The 27855-nt window shown below is 40.2% G+C and overlaps 1 protein-coding gene across 1 annotated transcript; it reads left to right on the top strand.

Annotated features, from left to right (window-relative positions):
- Positions 1–242: 242 nt before the first annotated feature.
- Positions 243–23567, top strand: elp1 (elongator acetyltransferase complex subunit 1). The gene is made up of 36 exons (XM_080745832.1): positions 243–355; positions 1278–1451; positions 2864–3016; positions 3128–3209; positions 3696–3776; positions 4619–4704; positions 4895–5085; positions 5340–5463; positions 5712–5805; positions 6308–6538; positions 6807–6980; positions 7232–7313; positions 7433–7594; positions 10266–10372; positions 10667–10770; positions 11782–11835; positions 12379–12484; positions 13407–13522; positions 13944–14017; positions 14284–14362; positions 14930–15009; positions 15120–15257; positions 15566–15651; positions 15963–16108; positions 16622–16745; positions 17627–17724; positions 18255–18456; positions 18638–18699; positions 19155–19217; positions 19360–19420; positions 19881–19994; positions 20683–20782; positions 21801–21928; positions 22258–22412; positions 23057–23132; positions 23443–23567. The coding sequence occupies exons 2-36, from the start codon at positions 1302–1304 to the stop codon at positions 23508–23510; spliced, it is 3951 nt and encodes a 1316-aa protein (XP_080601958.1). The 5' UTR covers positions 243–355; positions 1278–1301; the 3' UTR covers positions 23511–23567.
- Positions 23568–27855: the final 4288 nt, after the last annotated feature.

Raw genomic sequence — 27855 nt, 5'->3', positions numbered from 1 at the left:
CCGAAATGAATGGATATCGCAGGTTTTAAGATGCAATTTAACATTTGTAGAAACATAATCGTCATTTAGGCTATACATTAAATAAAGTCAAATATACAAAATACAAAAGAAATGCATATAATTTAAACTTACTTACCAGCATAATAAGTTCAGAAGAATCATGTATGCGTTTACTCCGCTCCGCGCCACCAGAGGACGACACCGCTTTATTTTGTCTTTTTCTCCTTTTTTTTTTGGTCAGGTTGAAAGGTTATGATGTCAACGCCACATGTGTGTGTTGTGTTGTGTATGTTATGATGTTGTAGGATGCTGCAGATATTTCAACAGGTCTCTTAAATCAAGCCACTTCTTGCAGGTATGAGTTTTACAGGTTAAACATATATACATAAATAAGTGAAAGAATGTGTCAAGACTGGGAAGGGACAGTTTTAGTTTTTCAACGATCGTAAGTTTGTTGGAACACAAGACAGTCTTGTATCAAGGCTACGATCGTAGCAGCATCCGAAGCTAACAAGATGACAGTTCCACACATCTTTATTTAGTAGATTTTAGGATGATGTAACCCTTATTTTGCAATATAACTGCTAGCGTTCTCCAGTCCTGCTATATGGGAATAAGCGGGCTACATTCTCGAATAATATTATTCGAATAGACTCTAACCAACACAGCAGCACAGTATACCTGGCTCAATCATAGTTATATAAAACCAGGGGTCCTTGAGGGTGTTCCAGGGGACTGAGGGGGTCCCCAGCTAAATTATAGTTTATCCAATTGGACCCTTATGGGTATTACCTCAGAGAGTGTACAAATAGAACCAAATTGACCCATTTTCTATATGTACACTCTCAGAGTTAAATGAACATTGATAAATTGGTAAATTGGGGTCCCAGAGATAGAAATACCATTAAATGGGGGTCTGTAGCCTAATGCATGTCAAACTGGGGGTCATTGAAATTAAAATGGTTGAGAATCACTAGAGACGTTAAAATCTTCTCTTATGGGGGTCCCTGGCATATCTTTTCAAATTGGGGTTGTGGGCTACTAAGTGTCAATTCTGGGGTCCTTGACATGAAAAAAGTTTGAACCACTGATATAAACGAGCTTAATGCAACAGTTCTAGCCTATTCCACACTTTTACCTGTCCCTATATCCACACTACACTGGTTGGTAGGAACTAACATTACATGTTAAAGGGGACCAGAGAACAACATCATGATAATAAGTAATGTGCCATACGTGATGATGAATTAACAATGTGTGCATTAACCATGTTACAGTAACACTGTACATCCGAATGCGAGATGCGGAACCTCAAGTTGCTGAAGAGCCTTCGGAACGCAGAGCACCAGGGACCGGGCAATCCGCAGTGTTTCACGGTTCGGACAGAGACTGGTTCGCTGCTGCTAGCCTCCCAATACTCCATCACAGAGTTTGACCCGCAAACCGGCCAGGTAAGTTGTTTATAAACGGAGCTATGTGCTTCCATATAGCTACTGACTTTCAGAGCAGTGAAACATACAATGTATAACCTTGCCATATGTTATGTACACTGTACAGTTATAGTCTACATTATCTGCTGTCAAAGCATACTAGGGCCTCTATTGTTCCTAATGTAAATTATGTAAACAATATGTCATCTGCTTGTGACAGCAATCTGTTCCTGTTCGCGGATGACTCGGCTCTGCTTGTCTCAGGCAGTGATGAATTGCAAAATTGAAATAAGATCTGACTACACCTGTCTCAATGACAACAAACTATCGATACACCTAGGTAAAACCGAATCCATCCTCTTTGAGTCAATTCATAACAGCAAAGTTGATAACCTCACAATCAAAGTGGGTGATACTGTAATAGCAAGAAAAAACGAAATCACCTACCTGGGTTGCATCTTAGAGGCAAACCTTTCCAGTGAAAAAATGACTACTAACGTAATAAAAAAAGTCAACCAACCAATTTGTTGCTGCTACTCGAAACGTGTAATAGACTAAGCCCATACTTACCTCCCCTTTTCCACTGTAAATATATTTTATTTATTTTCTTCTTTCTCCTTTTTTTCCTTCTTTATGACTGTTTTTTGAGCGGTGGTCACAACGCTCCTATACGTGGCGGTGTGTGTGGGTCTGTCTGTCTGTCTGTCTCCGTCCGTGTCTGTATGTAGCCTACAGTACCTTTTATGACCACACATGTTAAGGGAGGGGCGCTGTTGTTCAGGATAGGCTAGGCACACTCACACACATATGTTCAGGCCAGGCCAGGCACGCACACACACACACACACACACACACACACACACACACACACACACACACACACACACACACACACACTCTCTCAATTGGTGAGCAAGTGTGGCTCTCTCACTCATTCACTCACTCACTCAATTCAATTCAAAAATTCAATTCAATTGAATTCAATTAAATTATTGCGCAGCCTCCACGACCACCGCTCAGTTCACACGTGTGTGATTTTTATTCTTTTGCTATTGATGATATCCCTCTGCATAGTACTTTGTTCTATCCGTCTGTCATTCAATGTTTAATATGAGATACATAAAGGTGTCCTGTGTAAATAAGCCGAAAAGCTTACTATAATCTCCTTTTAGTTGACCGTGTACCAGTGAACTCTACTATCATGAAACTTTACCTTTTCCTATGCAAACTTCTAATTAAGTGTTCAATCAATCAATCAATCAATCAATCAATCAATCAATCTGCAACATAATGTGCCTAGTACAGCAATAATGCTGTCTCATAGATGAGGCTACATGCTTTTTACATCTGTGTGTGTGTGTAGTCACTAGTCAGTGTGTACTGTACCTCCACAACAATCCCCATGACCTCATCAATTGTCTGGTCCTTTTCAGGTGGTGAATGAGATATCACTAACAAGTGAGGACTACCTCCCTGAGGATGGTAGTGGGGCCGTGGTTGGCATCCAGGACCTGCCCGAGCAAGAGGCTGTGTGTGTGGCCACAGCCAGTGGTGATGTCATCCTGTACAACCTCATTACAAACCAAGTAGGCAACTACTCCTGTTCAGTGACAACATGGAGATCTGTTCACCAGACACTGAATATCCTTTGACACTGGCGGTGTGTGTGTGCGTGCGTGCGTGTTTTTTTCCCACAGTTGGAGTGTGTTGGTAGTGTGGACAGTGGTCTGACTTCCATGAGGTGGAGCCCTGATGAGGAACTAGTTACGCTCACTACTGGTGAGTTCTTAGCCTAAGTACTTATATTACCCTGTAATTACTGTATTACCCTATTCATGGGTTGCATTTGTAGTCCTACACCGGCCATGTTGGGGACCAACACAGGTGTTCTGATTGGCGTAGAACATTAGTTCTTTGCCATTCAGACAAATTGAAACACCTGTGTTGGTCCTCAACATGGCCGTTTAGGAAAAACTACGAATGCAACCCATGAATACCAACATATCGTCGTTGTTGTGTAGAAACCTTGTATGTCCAAAACCGTTTGTTTTGTATTTATCATTTTTAAAATAATTTAAAGTAGTGAAAACAGCGGATCTACAAGTGCTTTACTTTGCGAAAAAATTTACAAATTTGAAACTTGGAGATACAAGGTTTCTGCCCGACAGTGACGATATGTAACCATTATGAGGGTTAGTAAACAGTAAGTATATTAGGTGTCAGTTTTTGTCTTCTAATAGTAATCTCTTTTTCTAAACTCCTCAGGTCAGGAGACCGTCATAATGATGACAAAGGACTTTGAGCCAATCACAGAGGTCGGAATCCACCAGGATGACTTTGGTGAAGGTAGGTCACTGTACTGTATGTGGTCTAGAGAAGAGAGATGCTGATATACTATTATGGGGTAGCATGTTGATGTCAGCCACAGATTTAATCTGTGAGCTATACTCTGACAGTCACATGAAATCAGCCATAAATTGCAATCCTATTCCATAGTAAAAAAAAACAAAAAAAAACAGAGGCTTAACCGAGTGCTCTAAGGAGATCAAAAACATCTTAAAAGTATATGGTGCTTCTAGGTTCAGTGGGAATAGACACTGATAAAAAAGAAGGGGAGATCTGAGCAATCAAAAATGTGGAGGAGAGAATTTAAAGTTTAAAACAAATTCTATAAAACAAACACATGACCGTACAGTCGAGACACAGTATTCCTCTGAAACACAGACTAAGTTTCAGTTCTTTACTAAAACTTCAAGAATCTTATCACTTAACCACCCTTAACAACCCTCTAGACCCGAGCTCTTTGCTAAAAATAGCTGATCTACAAGCTCGGGTCGCGTTGAGAGCTTGTAATGTTCCCCCCAGAATATAGATGCTGGGGTTCAAGTGGTTAAGTGGTGTAATGAATAAATGAATGATCAAACACCTGTGTGGAGGTTCAACATCATACTAGGGCTGGGTGATCTGATAATATATTAAATTAAATCTTGGTGTGTTTAAAAAATATAAAAAACAGCAGATCTGCAAGCTCACTGAAAGTATAGATTAGGGTTGATGTAACGAAAGGACAACACTTCACTGTCATAATATGATATTACAATATCCAGAAACCCAGACAATATAGTCTCATGTCGCAATATTGATATGCATGCATATGACATTTGTGTGTGTGTGTTCCTATGTTGAAGGAAAATTCATCACAGTGGGCTGGGGTAAAAAAGAGACACAGTTCCACGGTTCGGAGGGGAAGCAGGCAGCCCAAAAGAAGTCTTTGGTTAGTATTAATTAAATGATATCATTGGCCTCTACCTACAGAATAAACAACATATGGCCAGTGCATGAACATAGAATCCTTGTTGGCGTTTACCTAAATAATAACATTCTTGTGATAAAAAAAAAACTGCCAATAAAGTATTCTATCTATCTATACAACTCTATCGTTGGTATGTGCAAATAAACTACAGGAGGTGGAGCCAGCATTGCCATGGGACGATCGCCGTCCGAGGGTCACATGGCGAGGGGACGGCCAGCTGTTTGCTGTGAGCGCTGTGTGTCCTCAGAGCGGTGCGAGGAAGGTCAGGGTGTGGAACAGAGAGTGTGTCCTGCAGGCCACCAGCGAAACCATCAATGGACTGGAGCAAGCTCTTTGCTGGAAGTAAGAGTGGCCATAATTTCAGCTACATTGTAACATGGTTGTCTATCTTGCTGCAACCAATGATGGCAATAATACACTCTCAAAGCACTCAAAACTACAGGCATTTAAGACAACTTGAAGTCGTGTCAACAACCTCCGTACCAAGGCTGCTTCTGTGTTAATGCATATTATAGTGTATTATATTATTATTAAGTATAACTAACTTGTATATTTCTGGACTGAAGTCACATTGAAACTATTTCCCTCTGTTTCAGACCATCAGGCAGTCTGATTGCGTCCACCCAGCGACAGCCCAACAAGCACAGTGTGGTGTTTATGGAAAAGAACGGCCTTCTACATGGAGACTTCACCCTGCCATTAAACAAAGACCAGGCCAAGGCATGTGGAACCGAAAAACAGCACCTGTTTTTTTATGTTTATATTTTATACATTTAGCTGATGTTCTTTTTAACCCCATTCTAGTGATTATCAAAGAAACCACCATGCATGTCTCTTGAGAACTCATGACATACTTGACCAACATATTACCATTGCAAACAGTTTTTTTTTTTCTTTCTTGTAGTTGAGTGTTTGTGTGGTGAATGTGTTAGTAATGAATGGTTGTTTGTTCTGTATGTCTGTTTCAGGTGAAGGAGTTGTTGTGGAACAGCGACTCCACTGTTCTGGCTGTGTGGCTGGAGGACATGGCTCCAAATGAGGATTGCCAAGTCAACACCTGTAGTAAGGCCATGACCAGGATTGACACACCTCTAATGGATACTATTGACAAAACTAATGGAATATATGATCCTTGTACTGTATGTCTTCATGTTTTTAATGCTAAGCTATCTTGACATGCAAAACACATACTCTTTCGTTCTGTGCTGCTCTACACTGTTATGTTCTAACTCAACCCAAATGCGTAGGACGACAAAAGTGTTTTGTATGTGTTCTGAACGGTATTGAACTGCCGTTCTTTCTGATTACCAATGTCGATATATACAGTAACACTCTGTAGTCATTGTTTGTTGTGTGTGTTGTTGCATAACTTTAATTTAAGATTTAGGTCATATTAAAAAAGGGATTATGCAGTCTAATCTCTTAAACAAGAAAGTTGCCAGGCCAGCAGACACGGGCAAGCAGGGACTCTTTGTTGATGTCTTCATCTTAGGGTTAACCTCTCGTCTATAACATCAATGGATACTCTTCATTTAAAAATGTATCTCCTTTCTTCCCTCAATAGTTCAGTTGTGGACAGTGGGTAACTACCACTGGTACCTCAAGCAGAGCCTGGACTTCGGCACAGATCCCCAAAAGGCTCCAGCGTGTGTCAGCTGGGACCCAGAGCAGCCCTTACGGCTCCATGTGGTGACTCAAGGCTGGGTCAGTCTCACTTATGACTGGGGTTGGACCACCGAGCGCAGCCCCGGCCTTGATGCCACGGACAACGGCAACGTTGCTGTGATTGATGGAGGTGAGAGGGGATCAGATGAGAAATGTTTACTGATACAGTTGCTAGTTTATTTAAAAAAGGACAAGCTATTTTGTCTACAAGCTACATTTAACTTAATCCGTAGTCAAATTGCAGCATTGCACTGGTAAATGGTGTTCATGTGCCACTTAGCTCCGGGACATTTCCATCCATACTGCACATTCATAATAATGATCATCATTTCCATCTCTCAGGACAAATTCAGTCTTCAACATGAGCAGTTAATTATGTTATATTATGTGACCTGTAGATAAGATCCTGGTGACAACATTTCGTCAGTGCGTGGTTCCTCCTCCCATGTGTTCATTTGAGCTTCAGCTGTCCTGCCCCATCAACCAGGTCACCTTCCTCTGTCAACCCCAGCAGACCAATCAGTTGGCCGCATTCACAGCTGATGGTCACATCTCTGTCTATCGCCAAGGAGGTAGGTTCACCAGGCTCTACTGGCCATGGAGAAAAGTTAAGAAATCAACGCAGCAGCCCATTCCTTGCATTCAGAAACCTATTTTCTTTACCGTTTCAGCCATCTTGCACACATCTTATCTTACCTTCCTTATGTTTTCCTCAGATTCATTTAAGCTTCTTTTAATATTACTTCTAATGTTATTTTAAGTCCATAATGTTACAACTGTGTTCTTTAGTTATCTTACTATTGATTATTCTCCCTCTACCCAGAGTCTGGAGGACAATCTCATAAGACAGCAACAGGAGGGTTCAGATTAGTGTCCCACCCCCTGGTCCTACACTCAACATACAGGTAACAAACGTATCTGTATATGAATTAGAGTGAATCGATGTCACCTCTAACATTATAGCCTTGTTGAGACAAACACTTACAGTATCTGTGTCACTGTTGTTGTGTATATGTTGCTCCAGTGTTAAAGTGACTCAGGAGGAGCCCCTGGCTTTGAGACAGCTGTTGTGGTTGAAGGAGGATGTGTTTCTTGGGCTGAGTGCTGGGCCGCTGCCTGCTACCTCCACACTGTCCCTCCTCAGCCCAGCACAGGACCACAGCTCTCCACCCACACTCAGCAGCAGGTAAGTAATGCAGCATGACAAACTGAAGTGCATTTGTGCACAGTCGCAGTAGGCTTTTGGGGAGTCGAATGTATTGTGACTAGGGATGGGACGATATGAAAATGTCATATCACGATTATTGTGACAAAAGAAAACGTGATTTATGATATTATCGCGATAATCAAAATCCATTATCCTGGGGTGGAACATTTGCCAAAAAATAGCAGATCTACAAGCTCAAAACGATTTTTTTTTTTAAACTCACGTTGTGAGCTTGTAGATCGGCTATTTTTTGGCAAAGACATTTGAAAGAGTGAAAAAAAGAATCAAGTATGTATATTATAAGTACCTTTTACCAAATTATAGAGGGTTTAAGTGGTACCAGATATGCAGCCCGGCAAATAAAAGGTGAATTGACGATATCACGATATATTAAATCTCCATGATGCGATTATCGTTAGGCCTGTCACGATTAGGAATTTTTGGAGACGATTAATTGTCATACAAATAATTGACGATTGACGATTATATTGTCTATTTTTTTTTTTATGCCACTATGATAGGAAAAGCTTTTATAATACACATACTGTTAACATTAATGAAGTGCAATTTAATTGCTTTTTGGACATCAAGAAATTGACAAAGACATAACTTCTCTGTTAATTTTATTTGTAAACAAACCCTGCAACAGTGCAGGGTTTTAGCCTGATGTAAATATAATTGCACAGGTCAGATAGAACTTTTTGACTCTTTGACTTCAGTCATTAAACAAAGTTAACAGGTCAGGAAAGAAAATCACTTTCTTAACAAACTTAGTGCAACTTAGCAGCATTCAAGCTTCTCTTTTTCTCTTAGGCTTTGAAAACAGTAGAAAACATCACAGGGAGGGGACAAGTAAACCATTCTCCTTGGTGTACAGTAACAGTTGTGTAAACTTTAAAATGAGTGCATACAGCAGCAGTCAAGCTTCTCTTTGCCTCTTATGCTTCTTTCTTTTTGCCACTATGATGAGCTTTGATAATACTCATACTGTACACCTTAGAAGAGCAATTGAATTGCTTTTTGAACATCAGTTCAGTGGTGTAAAGTAACTATTAAGTACATTTACTTGCAAACTTTATCCCTATTTATACCGTGGTTATTTGAAAATAGCTCATCTACAAGCTCACAACACATCGCGCTGCGATGCAAAAATAGCCGATCTACAAAGCTCACAACGCGTCGCGAGGCGTTGTGGAAATAGCCGACAACTGCAAAAATAGCCAACAACTGAAAATAGCGACAATAGCCAATCATGTTTATCATGATCCAACATCTAGTCGCCATCTGCGTGTGATCATCATATCATCATCCCCTGGCCCTCTACAACAGTAGCAGTGCTAAAAGCCAAGCATTGACTCCAGTCCTCTGTATTGAAACGAAAGTGAAAGCCTTTTTCTGTATGTATCAAACGGAATATAGTCCCGGGATGCGTATTGGTACATGTGTCTGTTCCGACTGTCTGGAAAAAGTAATTGATCGGATCAGTTGAAACAAACTTTTTAAGCATGTTTAGCCAGCCAGCCTGCCTGTGTGACTGCACTGTGCGTGCCTGCTGCTGTTGTCTGTTGACTGACGAGGAAGAGCGGGGACGCACTCACGCACAAGCGGGGGAGGAGGAGGCGCATTCAAGAATGCAAATGTTGACGTGAGGTTTAAGAATAGGTTTCTTGTCAAAACACACTACTTTTTTAATTAAATTGGATAATTGACGATAATCGCGAATATGAAAAATAATCGCGAATATGAAAAATAATCGCGAATAGACGATTATTTAATTTAATTTAATCGTATTAATCGAGACTGCCCTAATTATCGTGAGTGTTTTTTATCACGATAAACGATAATATCGCTTATCGTCCCATCCCTAATTGTGACTATGAATTAAAAACGTTGAACGTCTTAACTGATACACAATTTATCTCTGTATGAAGAGACCTTGGATCACACAAGAGCTCCTGTTCTATGAAAGAGCTCCTGTTCTCTGTTTGAAAATGAGTATGACTGTCTGGTTTCAGATAAAACATGGGTTTTCACCTTTTAATGAACTTAATAACCTTGTGCTACATTCCAAGCATTCAAAACTATTACGGTATATATACCATAAGCAATTATATCTGCCCCTGTAACATTTGATTACTTATGCCGTTCTATCAGTATGCCGTCATACCACATAAATCTTATGTATTTAACTTTCATTAACACTATAGTTATTAAGGTGGTTTGTCACAAGATCCAGTTCTTGAATTAGCCATTCTTTCTATATATAGAAAAAGAAAAGGCCTGCCTTACTTGTCAACCCCTGCTATAAACATTGGTACGTGTAAGTCTATTGAGTGCATTATAATGGGCAAAGGTTTAGCATTATAATTTCATAGATTTAAATATAAAAATAATAAAGCTCTTGAATTTGAATGGTATTATGAAAGGAGGAAGCAAGATTGACCGCACTATATTTCAGTAGATAATATGTTCTGGTATATAATATAATGTGCAACGCAGTAGATAATTATGTTCTGGTATATAATATAATGTGCAACATGTGTTCCATGGGAATTTATAGTTTGTACAGTATCTTTCTTGTCAGGCACATTGGGGTTCTCTATATGAAATGTGGTCTCCAAAAAAAGTTAGATTTGACCTCTGTATCCAGGTCCGAGGTGGAGGTGGAAGGTGTTGTGATCAGCATGTATTACAGCTCCCAGACCAGCACTGTAGCCCTGCAACTAGAAGATGGACAAACCAGGAAGCTGCTCTGGGGTCAGTCACAACTACTTCTTCAGTCAATCAGATATTTCACAAGTGCTAGAGATATTTCTTCATTATGTGTTGTACACAAAGAGTGCTACGGCATACTTATCAACAATGTCCAGTAGACTAATGCATTTATTAATATACTGGAACAAGGTCATTGTTATGTACAACTATACCTAACATGTGTCTGGATTTCAAAGACCTCCCAGCTTTCCTAAGCTACAATGAAGTTCAGAAGTACAACACAATTCAAAACAATCTATATAAGCCTGTAAAATAAAGACTCTTGCCTGTGTCTAGATTCTCTTGAGCTCACAGTGGAGGATTGGCTGGATTCCAGTGGCTGTAGGATTAATTTCCCTGTTTCCTGTGTTCAGATGGCTCTCTGCAGCATTGGTGGTCAGGTAGGTACAGTAGGGGCACTTCACAGTTAGAAGTCTCCTTGGGAGCAATGGTGTCCAATCCTGTGCTACACTTCACTACATGACAACACCTGCAACCAGAGAAGGAAGAACTCATTTGTGAAACCTCTCTAATGAGAGTTTCCTTCCAGGGAAACCTGCACACACTTTGACCTTCGTATACACAACTGTTCTTTAGGGGATAGATAGAATCTAGGCTTGGTGCGGTGGTTGGTGGACTAATGTCATATGGTGCACAGGCCTACACTGATGTAATGGTGCACCATGTGTGATGATCTATGACAAAGTAAAAGCGGTTATCTCCAACCAAAAGTATTAATTTTATGTAAGCTGGTGGTATAATGATATAATGCCAAAATAACAATCTACTGTGTAGTTCTATTTAATTACTGCTTACGTATGATACAACCTACTACTGTGCAGATCTGTGTCACGTAAAGAATAGACTCAAGGTTGGAAACAGTGCCAGCTCCTTGAGCTCACATCATGTGCATTACATACTTACATATTCTCATTGATTAACATGAAGGGAGTTGATTGAAAGTGGATATGCTCTGTATTAGCCCTGCATAATTGTTAAACTTTATATTACCGTTGTTGAAGGTGTTCTGGGGAGAATTTTCACCAATGTGAATATTTATAAGAAAGAGAGTAAGGAGTGCATCTGTTTGCCTGTAGAGTAGAACATCTCCCACACAAGGTGCTCTTTGGTGCAAAGGTGACAAGATAGATGCAAAAAAAACTTAGACCAAGGCACTCTTGGGGTAAAGTTAAAGTGCCTTTATTTCAGGACAAACGCATACCAAGAATATTATTAAATGCACCTACGCGTTGCGGCACATTATGCCTTCTTCAGGGTGAAAGTCACCCTTTTTTGTGAATATTTTATGATTAAGAAGTATACATTTATTTATTCAACACTGCTGCCTCCACATTTCTCTAGGTTCATGATTCACTTTGCTATCTATGTCTCCATGTCTATGATGTCCACAGGAACATTTGCTGGGCCTCACAGACAGATCCCACCTATACGTTGGTGACGCTGAGGTATGAATGCAGTATGAACACAGATGGTATAATATAGAACTATCTCTCAGCTTGTGAAACATGTAAACGTTAAAATGACAGCACAAAATCAACATAAGAAATGCCTGACAGTAAATCTACATTGCGAGTGTGTGCACATCTCTGGCTAAAAGTTTACTGATGGAGATATAGGGAATTTCCTTCTGCATTGCAAAAATGTTTACTTACGTATTTGCTGTAAATGTTTTACTTCATTTTATATTTGTGTGCCTTTTGGTTCTGTACATAGGTACATACTGTGAAGGCTTTTGAGAGAAATACCATATAAAATGCAATATTACGTGGTATAAAGCAACACTTTCTTGTTAGTCACAAACATACTGTAAGCAACTCAAAACCTGGTTGTTAAATCTTACAGAAAAAAGCAACAAAAAACCTAGTTGTGAAATTGTACTGTAAAGATAATCATAGTGGCATGCATGTGTGGTTCACTACTATTTTAATTGTCAGCATGCTGTTCTGGTTTTGGGACTAACTGATTAGATGTATCTGGTTTCTCCTCAGGTGGCCTCTAATGTTTCCTCCTTTGTGGTTTACGATGATTTTCTCCTGCTCACTACACACTCGCACACCTGTCGCTGCCTCCAACTGAGCATGCTCACAGTTAAAGGTAGGACACAGCGCACACACACACGTCTCAGGGTTCTCCCCAGGATATTTGACTCCTCATGCCCGTCCGTCTGTCCGTCCGTCTCTCTATGAACAGTTAATCTCCGGAACCGTTTGCCTGATTCACCTGAAACTGTGCACAAACAATCTTTCTGATCTGCCTGTTGTAGCGCCACCAGGAGACCGTTTTTTGAAAAACAAATCTTTTGATATTACTCCTACATATTTTGTACAAACATCACACAAATCGGTACGCAGTATCTCTATAGTGTATATATTTCTTATATTTGTATATAATGTGACCGAGGGTCGGATCTGTTGAATCTTTCATATTCCATCCTGGCAATAACTTCATCAACATTAATCGCTCAGCTTCTACAGATTCCGCTCACCTCTATAATGACTGAATTCAGAACATTGCTGGCCCACAGTAACCTAACCAACCTGGCGGAGATATTTTCTTTTTTTTTAGATGTTGGTGCTGATGTGTATGAAAAAAGAGTAACAAGAGTCTCTCCAGCTCTTGAGTATACAGAAAATGCATATTCGGACTGAGGATACCAATTTTATCCAGTCCCCACACTGCAGGATCTTAGTCCAAACTTTATGACGCGGCCAGAAAGGTCCCGGTGGCACTAAATACAATAGGCCACCGGTGGATATATCACATTAAACATTCCAAGAATACAGATTTCTTACTCACAGGGAATGAATTCCTTTCACGATTTGTACATTTTGTCTGGGACAGCGCTATCGCACAATATACAGTGTATACCAAGCATTAGACAGGACACATAGATGTTGATGGAGATTGCAGGATTACATCTGTAATGTTTCAGTGAATTGGACATTCTCTCTCATCTACTGGCCGACTATGCTGCCCATAACTCCTTATATTATACCAACCTTTTGACCCACATTAGGGCTGCAGGAGGCCTTGAGCACAGATGGAGGACAGAATGACGAGACAGTGCGCAGGGTGGAGAGGGGATCTAGGATCGTCACTGTGGTCCCTCAAGACACCAGGGTCATTCTACAGGTTTGTTTCTACATACAATAAGATAATAGAATGAAATTAATGTGACCCACTGTTAGAGGTGTAGAAATGATGAACTCTTTAACCAAATTATGATTCGTATTTTATATTTTTATAATTAGAGGCTAGAGATATTAATTATATCATAACATACACAGGAAATTAATAGTCTCCATAAGCAATCTAAAAACTCAAAACCTTGCACAACTTAGACAGATGCTTGTTGAGAGACTGCACTCATATTCACTTTTGATAGACTACATCATTTTCATATATTTACTTTTGGCCTCCATAGAAGCCTTCTCACAAGGTTGGGAGCCTCTGTCTTACGTGTGTGTGTGTGTGTGTGTGTGTGTGTGTGTGTGTGTGTGTGTGTGTGTGTGTGTGTGTGTGTGTGTGTGTGCGTGTGCGTGTGTGTGTCAAGATGCCACGTGGTAACTTAGAGACTGTTCACCATCGAGCGCTGGTACTGGCTCAACTGAGGAAGTGGCTGGACAGGTGAGCTACAGCTCAAGCATGTGGATAATGGATCACCATGTTATCCTTTTAGGATGGCGTGGTGGTCCAGTATAGCTCAATCTATAGAGCATAGGATTAATTTATTGACTTCAAGTGGTAGGGATTAGGGGTTTGAATCTTATTCAGAATCACATAAAATATGCATTCATAAGTTGAGACACATTGTCACCAATCATTTTGTCTAATCCGAATTTAAAACTGGCATACAAAGCACTAATAACATTCATATCTCTTGTCTCTGTCAGCTTGAGGTTCAGTGAAGCTTTCGAGTGTTCGAAGAAGCTGAGGATAAATCTGAACTTCATATATGACTACAACCCCAAGGTAGGCTTCCTCTATTCTTACTGGGTTTATATGTTTACTTAACCCTGACATTTATTCTTTACAGTTGATGTTATGGTTCTGGCAAATGTTGACAGACTGTATATAAGCTGTGGGCTACAGTCTGTTTTAGCCAGGGGCTATTTACTGTACAGTACTCCACACCACTGTAGCTTAAAGATTATGTTTTATCCAGAAGGCCTACCTGTGCTGTATGTATATGCTGTATACCGCTAAAGACTGCATACTGCCTCTGGCCAGTTCACAACCTTGGCTGTGATGTGAACAGATTTTCCAACATGTGTATTGCTATATGTGCAATACTTGATTTTGTGAGAGATTTGAGCCTAGTTTGAGGACTGTAAGTGTTCATGTTTATCGGCAGCAAAACTGTGTCAAACCTGCTGGGTTTGCAGGTTTGACAGCTGCAGAACCAGAATTACTGTACATCCGTGTTAACATGGAAAAAAGAGAACTTGCACATTGTCAGCAGAACCGAGGCTGATGTGGTGTGAGTTTTTAATGTGCTGACATACTGAGATCCATGAATCTGTCTGCCTCTTTCTACAGGCTTTTCTTGATAACGTGGAGACCTTTCTCACACAGCTGAACTCCATCAACCACATCAACCTGTTCCTCACCGAGCTCAGGTAAAATCATAGACTCTGAAAACCTCAGCTGCAGGGGAAAGAACCACAAAGTCTGACCACTGTTTGCTCAATGGCAACTATATTCATTGCTGATTATTATTCTCCCACAGGGATGAAGACACAACCCAAACCATGTACCCCTGTGCTCAGAACAGTTTGACTCAGCCTCCAGTAGCCGCAGGGCGGAAGAAAATTGATGTAGTGTGTGATGCCTTATGTAGTTCTATGCAGTCAATGGATCCAGACAAGTGAGTGATTCTTCATGCCGGGCTCAAACACACACAGCTACCTACCTACCTACCTACCTTCCTACCTACACATATCCATACATACATACATACATACATATACAGCAGCTAATGTAAGGGCCCCAGTTAAAGTATGTCCTTTGTGTCAGTGGCAGTGCTGCACTTACAGTAAGGCAGAGAAGCATGAAGAAGCGTCAGCGTTACCATTGCAGGGTATTTTAAGAGTAGGCTAAAAGACAAAGTGAACTTATTTACCTTAATATGTGTTCACCATCTCTGTTTTAGTAACTAAGGTTGTCCCCCCTCAGGTACTGTCTCTCTATACTGACATCACATGTAAAGAAAACCATTCCTGAGTTGGAGATTGCTCTGCAGAAAGTCCATGAGCTTCGAGGTAATATGAACACACATGACATTTAATAGAAGTCACAGGAAATAGTTCTACTTGAAACCTAGCATCCCTATTCAGGGGCTAACCTCTGCAGAAAATAGCAGATCTACAAGCCCACAACTCGTCACAACTTGATGTAAGCATGGAGGTATGCTATTTATGGCTAAGAGTGCACCAAGTACAGAGACGACCCCTGTCAACGAATTCTTCAAGTGTAGATTACATTTGTGTGCTGGTATAAATTACCTCAAGTTTTATATGTTTTGTGTGTGCGTGTGCGTGTGTGTGTGTGTGTGTGTCTGTGTCGCTTTCAGTGAATCCCCCTGCTGCTAGTACTGTGACTGCTGAAGAGGCTCTGAAGTACTTGCTGTTTCTTGTCAATGTCAATGACCTGTATGAACACTCTTTGGGCACCTATGACTTTGACCTGGTCCTCATGGTGGTTGAGAAGTCCCAGAAAGTAAGAAAATAAATCACCTGACTGGGTTATACATTCACCTGGAGGCACACATCCAAGCAGGAAACAAAATGCTCTTCACAGCACTGATTGTTGCGTAAAAATGTGCTGTCAACAGATTGTAACATATAGTTTTGTATACATATTGTTAGCATTGTTATTTTGAATGCTAACATGTATAAAACATTGACTTGTTACCAAATTTGTGGTTGCTCACTAGCTTCATTTTTTTTGGTCTAAATTCTCCGGATGAGTAGGTGCCTTGCATGGTTGCCTCTGCCTTCAGTGTGTGAATGGTTCAATGTAATGCACTTTGTAAAGCACTTTGGATAAAGGAGCTATACTGTATAAATGCACCATTAACTATTCTACAATGCTTTATTGATTTTACACAATGAAGAGCAGAAGATTTTAACCCTCAACACTAAAAAGAAAAGATGGGCTGCTCAATAATCCCATTGGGTTGTCTCTTCTAATTCATGTCCGTTTTTCTTTTTTTCTTTTTTTAAACTAAAGGACCCCAAAGAATACCTCCCTTTCCTCAACATGCTCAAGACTCTGGAGCCAAACTACCAGAGGTACACCATCGACAAACACCTAAAAAGATACAAAAAGGCATTACACCACCTCAGCAAGTGTGGTAAGTATAATACACACAGTCACACACCACTGGGTTGTGTTAAGTAATGATCGACAGGTTGCTGAGTTTTTGATGACAAAACGAGACAATAATACATATTCTCGCTGTAGGGCAGGAACCTCGTATGTTCATATTTCCTATTTTATACTTCATTGTATTACATTGCAATTAGGGATGGTCCGATCAGGTTTTTTGGAACCGATCAGCGAGCACCGATCACAAAAGTTTGATCACCCGATACCGATCAATCACCGATCCGATCAAGTTATTATTTATATTTTCTAAATGTTAATGTTTTAACTTTAATTCATTCATTCACTCATGAATTAATTTATATATTTGCCTTATAGTTATTTACCAGCATTACGATGTATTTATTATCATAGCAGTAACTAATTATTCCTTCAGCACTGTGGAAATCAATACCCCAAAATGGCCTCAAGTGGGCATACTGAACGGCTGGTTGATTGGATGCACCGATCCGATCGGATCGGTGAATTTACCTTTTGATCTAAACCACCGATTATCGCCGATCACGCTTTGATCGGCCCGATCCGATCCATTGCCGATTGATCGGTAACATCTCTAATTGCAATAGTGGAAAATACAGCCAGTGTCGGGCAAATGACGACAGTGACGATATTACAACAAGAACACCAAACTCAAAGAAAAGTGTCCGGAGAATAGTTTACAGTGTTGTTTATCAATCATTGGATTACTACCTGAAAGTGTGTTGCAAGATGTTGTGGACAAGTAACACTTGTAACACAGTAATACAACAATACTTTACGTACTGGATCCTGTCTTCATTGTCCATACACAACTTGAGTCTTGAGTTGAGTCTGTCTGTATGATATGTTGTGTTTCTGTCTTGCCCTCAGGAGAAGAACACTTCACTGAGGCTCTAAATCTGGTGAAGGAACAGAAGTTGTACAGTGAAGCAATGAGACTCTATCCAGTAGACAGCCCACACTACAAGGTAAATCCAGTATCCAGTGGGTTTTACCGCACTGGTAATGGTTGCAGGTAGCATAAGTAAGTACAGTATATGGGAGCAATGACCAATTCCAGGTTTGAGCCACACCTAAATAAGTCTACACATACAGTACATACATATTTCCATATTGTCTTTTGACAATGAAATTAACTCCCCAAAGCAACATTTACCAGCATTTGACTTATAACTGGTAGTAAAGTAATATCAGAATATTTTCTGTGCGCACATGCATGGAATTTGACATGGCACATTACATGATAGGACATTAACCACATTACACAATTATTAAAATGTTTAGAACATGGTTAAAAGTTGGATGCACATGTATAATAATACATGTAAATGATATAATTATTTAACAGGAAACAATTTGTCTTTAGTATGTATAGATAGTTATACAAATTATTTACAGAAATTCCAGTTCCAGAGAATATTGCACTTCAGTTCTATGTATTTCCCACCATACTCCTTGCTGGGACCCTGACTTTTACCTGCCTTTCACCCCCTGCCAGGCTCTGAGCTGTGCCTACGCTGAGCACTTGGTGGAGCAGCAGCAGGCTGAGATGGCGGGCCTGTTACTGTGGCGATGTGGAGAGCCAGCCCGTGCTCTGCAGGCCTTCGTGGGCGGTAGCAGCTGGAGACACGCTCTCTGCGTGGCTCAGCAGATTCCCCTGCCCCCTGCACAGCTGGCTCTGTTGGCCAGAGACCTGGCAGGTAGAGCTCTCACCGTCTGTCAACCAGTCACACAGTTACTCAGCACGTCAGTCAGTTGGCCAGCCAGCCAGTCACTGTATTGTAGGCATTTGGAGCCTGCATGTTATTACACACTGTTATTATTGTTGATAATCAGGTGTTTCCTGAAGATGCTGCTACAGTATGTTTCTTTCTGTTGTAGAAAAGCTGATTGAACAGCGACGGTGCTCTGAGGCAGCAGTGCTGTTGGACCAGTATGCTAAGGTAGCACATGACCCAATGCCTTTATGGAACATCTCAATATGTTCTGCTCTTCCTGGGCACAATTTTGTCCTGTGGAAATTCTCAGTGTTATACAGTTGCTACTGTTTTTGTATGAACTGATACATTTGTTGAGCAGCTGGGGGCGCTGATGGCCAAGTGGTTAAGGCATATCATAGGCTTTGATGCCTGACGGCGTGTACCTGGTTAGATTCCAGAGCCCGGCAGCAGATTTGCTGCATATCACTTCCTGACTATACCTGTTTCCTATCTGTCTTCACTTTACTTCATTGTAAAAATATCTTTAAAAAAAAAAGAAAGAAAAAAGAAAAATCCTGAGCAGCAGAAATGGAGAATAAAGATGGCTAATTGTGTGTGTCGGCGTGTGCATGCTTGTGCTTAATGTGATGAAATATTCTCCAATTTACCATGTGAGGATGTGTTTCTGTTTCCAACAGGACTGTGAAGAAGCCATCTCAGCTTTGATCAAAGGTGCACTTTGGGATGAGGCACTCCGTCTGGTAAGTTATCAACATTTTTACCTTTTATCTCACAGTAATGTGGTGTTTATAAATACACATACGTATGAAGATGTAGCTTGCATGAATTAAACCTTAGCCCCGGCTGCAGATATATTTCAGATTTTTCCTTTATCTGTTCCAGGCCTATATGCATAACAGACAAGACATTATTGAAACAGACCTGAAACCAGCTCTTCTAGAAGGTACGGCTGGTCACGTGATAGCATGGGTAATAGAATAGAATTGAACAAGTAATAATAGGAGCTGAAATTGAAAGGAAATGCAGCAAGTTTATTTCCCAAATCATTGACACCAACTATAAGGATGGGATCATTATATATAAGATATATATATGTACGATTAATAATCGTACATAAATACAGAAGATGTACTTTGGACATTTCTTGTGAATGGCAAAACGTAATTAAAATGGAATAAAATGCCTGTGATTTTCAAATAGACCTGATCATAAAACTGCAAAAGGAGTTGATCCCAGTCTCAAGGGCCATTCACACTGAGCCCTATAACTATACAAATATAGCTTTAAAAATCATCAAAAAAAATCAATTGCTCATTCAAGCCTGATGGCTACTATACAAATGTCTTATGGCAAGAGGGTATGTACTGTATAAGAGAGGTTAATATGATGTAATCTTTTCTTAGCCTTCAGTACTCAGATGTCCTTCATGGAAGGTCAGAGGGCGACTTTCACCCGTCATAAAACTCGCCTGGCTGTGGTACGAGAGCTTAAGGAGAAGGCCAGACTGGAGCTGCTGGGTAAAACCATTCAACGTATTTGATCAGGTCAAAGAATGCACTCAGTAGAGTGCAGACATGCACAAGGCTTAAAAGTCTGCACCAGTTTCCTCATTTTAAAGTTTGAGCTCATGATAGCGCTAGAAGAAAGGTCAGTGGGTCACCAAAATCAATAGATTTGCCAGCATAAATGTGCACAGCAAATGGTGTCTTTATGACTGAAGGGTCAAGAGATAGATCATAGATCATACATACACTGACTCATTTGAAAATTGAATGTTTGGCCTGATATTGTTACTAGAGCGAAAGGTCAGAGATGCACAGTAAATTTCATGGCAATCTGCCCATTACTATTCAAGATATGTTGGTAACAGACAAAAAAACACATTTAACAATATTTAACACACAAAATGAAAATATGACCTTGGTGGAGTTAACAAAAGACTTAACAATAGGGAAATTTTAACAAACAAACAAAAAGAATAACCAGCAATCTCTGTTAAGCTGTGACCTGCTCTAGTAGTTGTGCACTTGATAATCTTTTACATACCGATTCTGGTTTATTTTGGCTGTGTAGATTAGCTAAACATGTAATGCATACAAGACAAAATAATATAATAAAAAAAACAATCGACTGTTTTTTTTGAAGAATTTAATGTAGACAACTGACCAACATGCCCTCCTCTCCCCCTTCCTCTCCCATCCTCAGATGAGGACGGTGCAGACTGCCCCGATGCAGAGCTGTTTTCTGAAGCAAGCAGTGTGATGACGGGCTCCAAGTACTCCCACAGCAACTCTCGCATCTCCTCGTAAGCCTCTCTTTTTCTCACTAACAGAGACACTTACACACACACACACACACACACACACACACACATTGCGTGAAAATAAGCAAAATAAGAAGTCGGTGTCTTTGAGATTGACAAGAGTCGCAGTGGCCCTGTGGACTGCCTCCAGGCAAAACACTGCATATGGGCTTGTCCATTGTCCAAATGTTTATTTCACAGATGTTCCCTTGCAATCAAATGATAACATTTGATGAAACATTAAGCTTAATTTATACAGCATTGCGCAACAATGTTGCTTGCTTGCAACACTGTGTTGGCTTGTAGATCTGTTATTTTTCTAAGACGATGCAGCATATGGATTGAAGTTGCAGGACTCCTCATAAGCGTTGTTGACATCTACCCGGTGCTTCTAAGTAACTCAATTTACTATGCTGTATGCTGAGATGATCACGTTTTTTTGAGAGAGTAAGGAGAATATTCACATCATATCTTTTTAGGCCAAAACCAACATACAGTTGATTTGGAATGTTTCTGTGTGTTCAAGAAGAATGCATAAGTAACGTGATGGCATGGGGGAGAGATAAAAGAGTGTTGTACTTGTAACCCTTTCAATGAGTCTGGATGGAGCCCTCTCCTCTTCTCTCCTCCCTGTTTTTTCCACAATTGTGCAACTGTATATGTAGCATCTGTACTAATATAACTTTTTTTTGTTTGTAAAGACCTTCCATTGTTGAAAAGAAATGATAATTTACATAAGAATTAAGTGGTGGCAGGACTTATGAATGCATTTAGGGGAAACGCTGTTGCCGTTTGGGAAAGAATATAGTAATATTGTCATTTGTGTTACCACAGATCCAATCCATTTAGAAATGTCTAGTCAGGAAACTTTCTAAAAATTGAAGTGCACAGGATTTAACACAGTTAAAGCAGCAGTGCCGTCATCACTTAAATTTCTGCCTATAACAACCAGCTAATAGCAGCATCTCTCCTTTCTATTCTTTAATTTCTCTAATTTCTTATCTCTTTCCCGACCCCACAGGAGGTCGTCAAAGAACCGTCGGAAAGCAGAGCGCAAGAAACTGAGCCTCAAGGAAGGGAGTCCTCTGGAGGACAGAGCTCTGCTTCATGCTCTGGCAGAGATCATCCACACTGTGGACAAGATGAGAGGTACCAACCAAATATTCATACCCAGCATAAACTAACGTTATTGCTGCTACACCTGTTGCTTTTCCTGGCTCGTTTGTTAACCAATGGGTTACTGCCCTCTTAGACCCTTACCCTGACTTTAAACACAGCCAAAACTAGTTTCTATTTAAACTCAACTATCTCTAACCTAATGCCCAAAGACTACTGGTTCAGGAGCCACTACCTATGAATTAAGAATAATAAGACAGATGCCAGTGAGTAATGGAAGTTTCTTACAAGTGCAAAGTCTTAGCTAGCCGCCGAGATAGCACTCTGTGGGTCTAACAGCTGATTTGTCCTGCCCACTGTAGAGGAAGTGCACAGCCTGTTGAAGACACTGGTACTATTCCAGTTTGACGGACAGGCGGAGAAGCTGCAGCAGGCTTATGATGAGGCACTCCAGCTGATGGAGGCCGCCATTCCTGACGTGTGGCAACCTGAGGGCCTGCAACAGAGTCAAACACCAGTGAGTGGAAAATAATATACTGTATATATTTTTCTAATAGCAGAGGAATTGATTTATTTTCAAAAAGCATTGAGGTTTGCAATGCTGTTGAGATTACACAAACAAAATCAGCATAAGACCTAAGCAATAACTCATGGCTGGCTGTAGTATATGTTAATATGATGGTTAAATTAATACCTGCATATCCTGACTGCGACGCATTCACCCTAAATGTTAGTCATTCATTGTTAATTCTACATAGTGACGTTTATAGCCTAACAACAACTCCATTCTAGTTGCAGAGTGACTTTAGGCATTCAGCTTTATAGTTATGGTATATGGTTATTTTTGTATCATGCATCAGATTATGCATTTATGAATGACCTTTGTCCATTACTGTGTTAAGAACACAGTGGCAACATCAAAGAGAGGAAAACTTTGGAGGATTAGTTTAGACTTTAGAGAGATAAAACAAAAAAAACTTTTTAGGTCAGAGGTGTGAATGTTACTGTTTGGAGGACATCACTAGATGTCTTTCCAAAATAATTTGCCTCCTGGATCCTCTTGTTCCCCTGTTGTGCTAGGACTACTCAATCTCCTTTCCATGGAGAAAACTAAAACAAATAAAATAAAATGCAGCTATAACCACTTTTACTGCTTCACAGGTCACCGGTCCCAACTCGACAGCAAACAGCATCATGGCTTCCTTCCAACAGCAGAGGCCCATAGCACCCCAGCAAGGTCAGTAGGTTTATTGTTTTGCCTATTTTTGGCCAAATGATTGCTCATGATGACATGCACAGAAGAGGGATGCTTGGGTTCATGTGGGATAATACCCCAATAATACAGTGTTGTTTCATGGGAGCAATGTGTGCTAATTTATATTATTTTATTTATAATACATTTAATGTATACGTTTCTCTATCGGGTTAGCTTTGGCAGCCTAGGTAGCCGTTTGAAATGTATTCTCCAGAAAATCAAATAATTGTATAATACCAGCACAAGGTGGTCATTCATTTAGTTGTAATATATTTGTTCTTTTTCTTTGTAGATTCAGAGAACCTCACACCTCCAAAGATGAGAAATGCTGTCAAGTGGAAGCTGACTGTTCTGAAGTAGATTTTTTTTCATGTATCATATTCCTTTTTTAACTGTAAAATAAAAACGCAATTGTCTGTCAATAAAGGTAACTTTATCTCCTCTAGTAAGTCTTTAATCCCTGCCAGACTCAAACAAACAATCAAAGAAACAAAACTACCGATTTTATTGATGCCCTTGTTCTGTTGTCTTCTGTCCCAAAAGATTCACGAGAAGTGGGGCCTCTCTCTTCGTACCGTAATACTTCCTCTTCCAGAATGGTTGAATTTATGTGAGTTGCAAGTATGGAAGTAATGTGAGTGTAGCAAGTATGTATGGAAGCGTGCAGCCAGACTTTGTCCTGTGAAGCCACAAGGTTGCTCTGCTACCACAAGGAACCGTTAGTTCTGCAAACGTTTGTGTAACCCAAGGGACATTTGAAGAACCTCTCCATTTCAGGATGTTCTGTAGCATGTCGTTTTCCATGCTAACATCCCATTTATTGATACGGTTCATCACCAGAATGGCCAGCTCTTTTGCTCCCTGTAGGTCTGAAAGGGACAGTCCCTCAGGACAGCTACAGTATGTTCCCTTTCCAGTGTGATGGAATTCCCATCTGGAAGCTTGCACTCATTCTGAGGCCACCCTGTTTGTTTGCAATGATATTATGTTGCCCTTGTCAGTAGCAGCAGTTGGCTTATAGAGGAGGCTGGAAACAGAACAGAGTAGACAGTGTCCTGTTTCCTGTAACAACCTCTGTATGGAGACCTAGGCTGGTCATGTACAGTCAGGTATACTCTGGAACTGGGCAGGTAATAGGTTCTCAATAAACATGGCTGGCCAGGTCAGGTTTTCAAACCTGGACAAAAAGGTGCATTATTCCAATGGGATGTTTCTCAAAGAGTTATGCAAATGCAACACGTTAACATAGGGTGTGTTGAGTGCAATTCTTAAAATGATTCCCACAAAGTTGTGCTTGTTTGGAAGGTGAGTGGTTCAAACCCTGCCTAAGCCGACGTCGTGAACCAATCATCAAGGACGATGATACAAGAAAGAAGAAGATGCCTGTTTAACTACTCAACTTTGTGCTAGCAGTTTGCTAAGCAATTTGTTTTATAGTTTAATTTAAAAAGAAAATCCCATTGATGTGAATTTGCTCCAAATCTCACAAGAATGTGCAGACGTCATCTTTGGATGTCGCATCATGGTTTACCATCATGGTTATGGTTTGTTATAGTCGATTACCGTAAGTTAGTGGGAGGGAAGGGCCTATCTTATATTAAATGTGGCTTAAGGGTGGACTGGCCACATCATCTTGCTCATGTCACTGTGACTCGGCCATAATAACCATTTAAAAAGTTCCCAATGCAGGTACCCCCAAATATGGAGTGTGTTGTCTAACCTCAATGTCTTGTCATGGCATCAGGCACAAACAAACAAATCAGTCAGCTGATGGGCACAAAAGTGGACCCATATAGAGCATCGCAGCGGAAGTGGATTCCTGGGGTCACTTAATATTCCCCATTCATTTTCGCCATAGACTTTTACAAAAATATTTATAACAATTATGTTAAGCCTCGAACCAAGCCATCCAGGATGGAGGTGAATCATGACCATATAACCTTTTTCTCTATGAAAAGAACATTTTGAAAATCGCTAAACAAAGGGTAGTTATTAAATGTAGTATATCAAATAATGTAATATTAAAATATGTTTTCACATAGGATCAAAGGTTATATGGTCATGATTCACCTCCATCCTGGATGGCTTGGTTCGAGGCTTAACATAATTGTTATAAATATTTTTGTAAAAGTCTATGGCCAAAATGAATGGGGAATATTAAGTGACCCCAGGAATCCACTTCCGCTGCGATGCTCTATATGGGCATATACATACTAATGACATCAGCGATCTCCATATAGGGACATAAAAGGGACAAGGTTTAACCGATACAGAGATCCCCATGTATGGTCATATTGGTAGGATTGGTGGTGCATTGTACAGTAGGTGTGAGAGCCTCATAGCAGAAACATCCAATCAACCCCAAATTACAAATTAAAGCACATTTCTCATTTAATTTAAATGCATTTACTGTGTTGAAAGTTTGATATTTTCCTAAACAATTAAAAAGATTTTTAATAATTGTGAAAATAGTTCTACAGGCTATTTTCACTATTGTTATGGTTAATTTATGTAGCCTACATGTAGGTTACTTTTCCTTTCCTAGAAATGTAGTGAAAGTCAAAAGTAGCCTACCATATTTGTTTTTGAAATGTATACAAATAATACTTAATTTTATTGTGTTCATTATTATTATTATTTTAATGTATAGTAGCAAATAAACACACAATGTCTGAATTCGTAATTTATTAATTATTTTATTTACATTGTATTATATACTGAGGGGAAAACAGGAAGTGTGGGCGCCAAAACCATAGGCCAAAACACTACCTTGGAAGAGTTGGCACCATAACTGGGCACCTAAAGTGGGCACCAGAGAGATGTTGGAAGAGTGGGCGCAAGAGAAAGTCCAGCAACAAAACGGGAACACTTTCTGTTCTGGCATGCATGCTTATTACTGGAATGCAACTATCAGAAGATTCCCCCTTTCCCAATGTTATATTAGTTTGAGGTTAAGGTAAGTTCTGTGAGGTTAAAGTTAACTTTAGGCATTGTTGTACTGAGGTTAGGTTTATGGTTATTAAGGGTGAACTGGGATGAAGAGAAGGTGAATTTCATTAAATTGCCCTAAAAAAAAATATATATATATAGACTATATTAAAAAAAAAATACTTGGAGACAAAAAACTCAAACAAAACTTGTTTGTGCATGTGTTGTTTTCGGCTGCTAGCAAGTTATGAATTCATTTAAGTGGTGACATATTACATTTTATCGCCTATCTATACTATAATTTTGCGAATGTCTGTCTGAGTGAGTGTCTGTCTGTATGAAACAGCGTTTCTCCTCGGTGGCTGGAGCAATTGACCTGAAATCGCATCACCATCAGCATATGAACACACCTGACATAACTGTGAAGCCCGTTTGTCACTTTCACAAATCGTATGCTGTATATTCGCATTTTTATGGTGTATCTACTATCTGTTCTGCATCTAGCTTGAGGCATGTCTATTCTGCATCTAGCATGAGGCAACATGTTTAACCAGCTCTGTGTGTGTGAACAGACCTGACATAACTGTATATTAGCATGTTTATGGTTCTAAATCTAGCCTGAGGCATATCTATTCTGCATCCAGCATGAGGCAACATTTTTGGCCAAAATCTTCTCTTCTGCTTCTGGGAGTCCCCGAAAAAAAAGAGATACAAAAGATTGACATGACAAAGTTGGAACCACTGATATAGGCCTATAGCATGGGGGAGTTGGAACCACTGATATATATCACCATAAGCATATGAACACACCTGACATAACTGTGAAGCCCGTTTGTCACTTTCACAAATCGTATGCTGTATATTAGCCTTTTTATGCTGTATCTACTATCTATTCTGCATCTAGCATGAGGCACATCTATTCTGCATCTAGCTTGAGGCAACATGTTTAACCAGCTGTCTGTGTGTGTGTGTGTGTGTGTGTGTGTGTGTGTGTGTGTGTGTGTGTGTGTGTGTGTGTGTGTGCGTGCGTGCGCGTGCGTGCGTGCGCGGGGGGGGGGGGTCTGGCCCTGTTACAGATGTTGTCCAAAAATCATGCAGATCGGTACACAGTATCTCTGTAGCCATTAAACAAAACGGGTATTTCTTATGTTGATGCTCCTACATATTATCATGCAAGCACCAGTTAAAGTTACTTCCCATCCCTCATATACTGTGTGCAGTCTGTGCACAGTGCACATCCTATAACCCACACACTGCACATCATTTCAGTGCTCATATCTTTGAACGGGTAAGGGCTATCGTTATTAATTAAGGATATCTACTGTAGGCCTAGGCTTGGACTACTGGCTGGAGTCACTCGTTGGGCTAAATTCAGACGTGAAAGAGCGGGACTTCGATGAAGTGTTGGACGACAAAGGTAAGAAATTGAAATTTTACTTTTATATGCTGGGTTTGCTTTTATTATTGGATTTGAGATGGTTGTCAAGGCAGAACATGTTGTTGACAAAATAAGGCAAACGCAGGTGTTACCAATACTAATTAGGCTTAACAGTATGGCAGCTACCCTGCGGACTGTTTTGACATGAGTGGGACACGTAGGCCTACATCTGTGTAGTGTTTGCAGTTTGCACTATAGCCCATGGTTGTGTTTAATTTCAACTACCATCACCCTGACAGGCCTATCTGTTTGAGTGCATTATTATGTTGTGGTCTGACAGTGCTACAATGGATTGTGTGTTTGTTTTGGCACTGGCTGCTGTGCCCTTTGGTTATGGTT

Source organism: Nannobrachium achirus (assembly GCF_963921795.1).
Source record: "Nannobrachium achirus genome assembly, chromosome: 17".
Classification (NCBI taxonomy): Eukaryota; Metazoa; Chordata; class Actinopteri; order Myctophiformes; family Myctophidae; genus Nannobrachium; species Nannobrachium achirus.
This window is presented reverse-complemented; position numbering and strand designations above follow the sequence as displayed.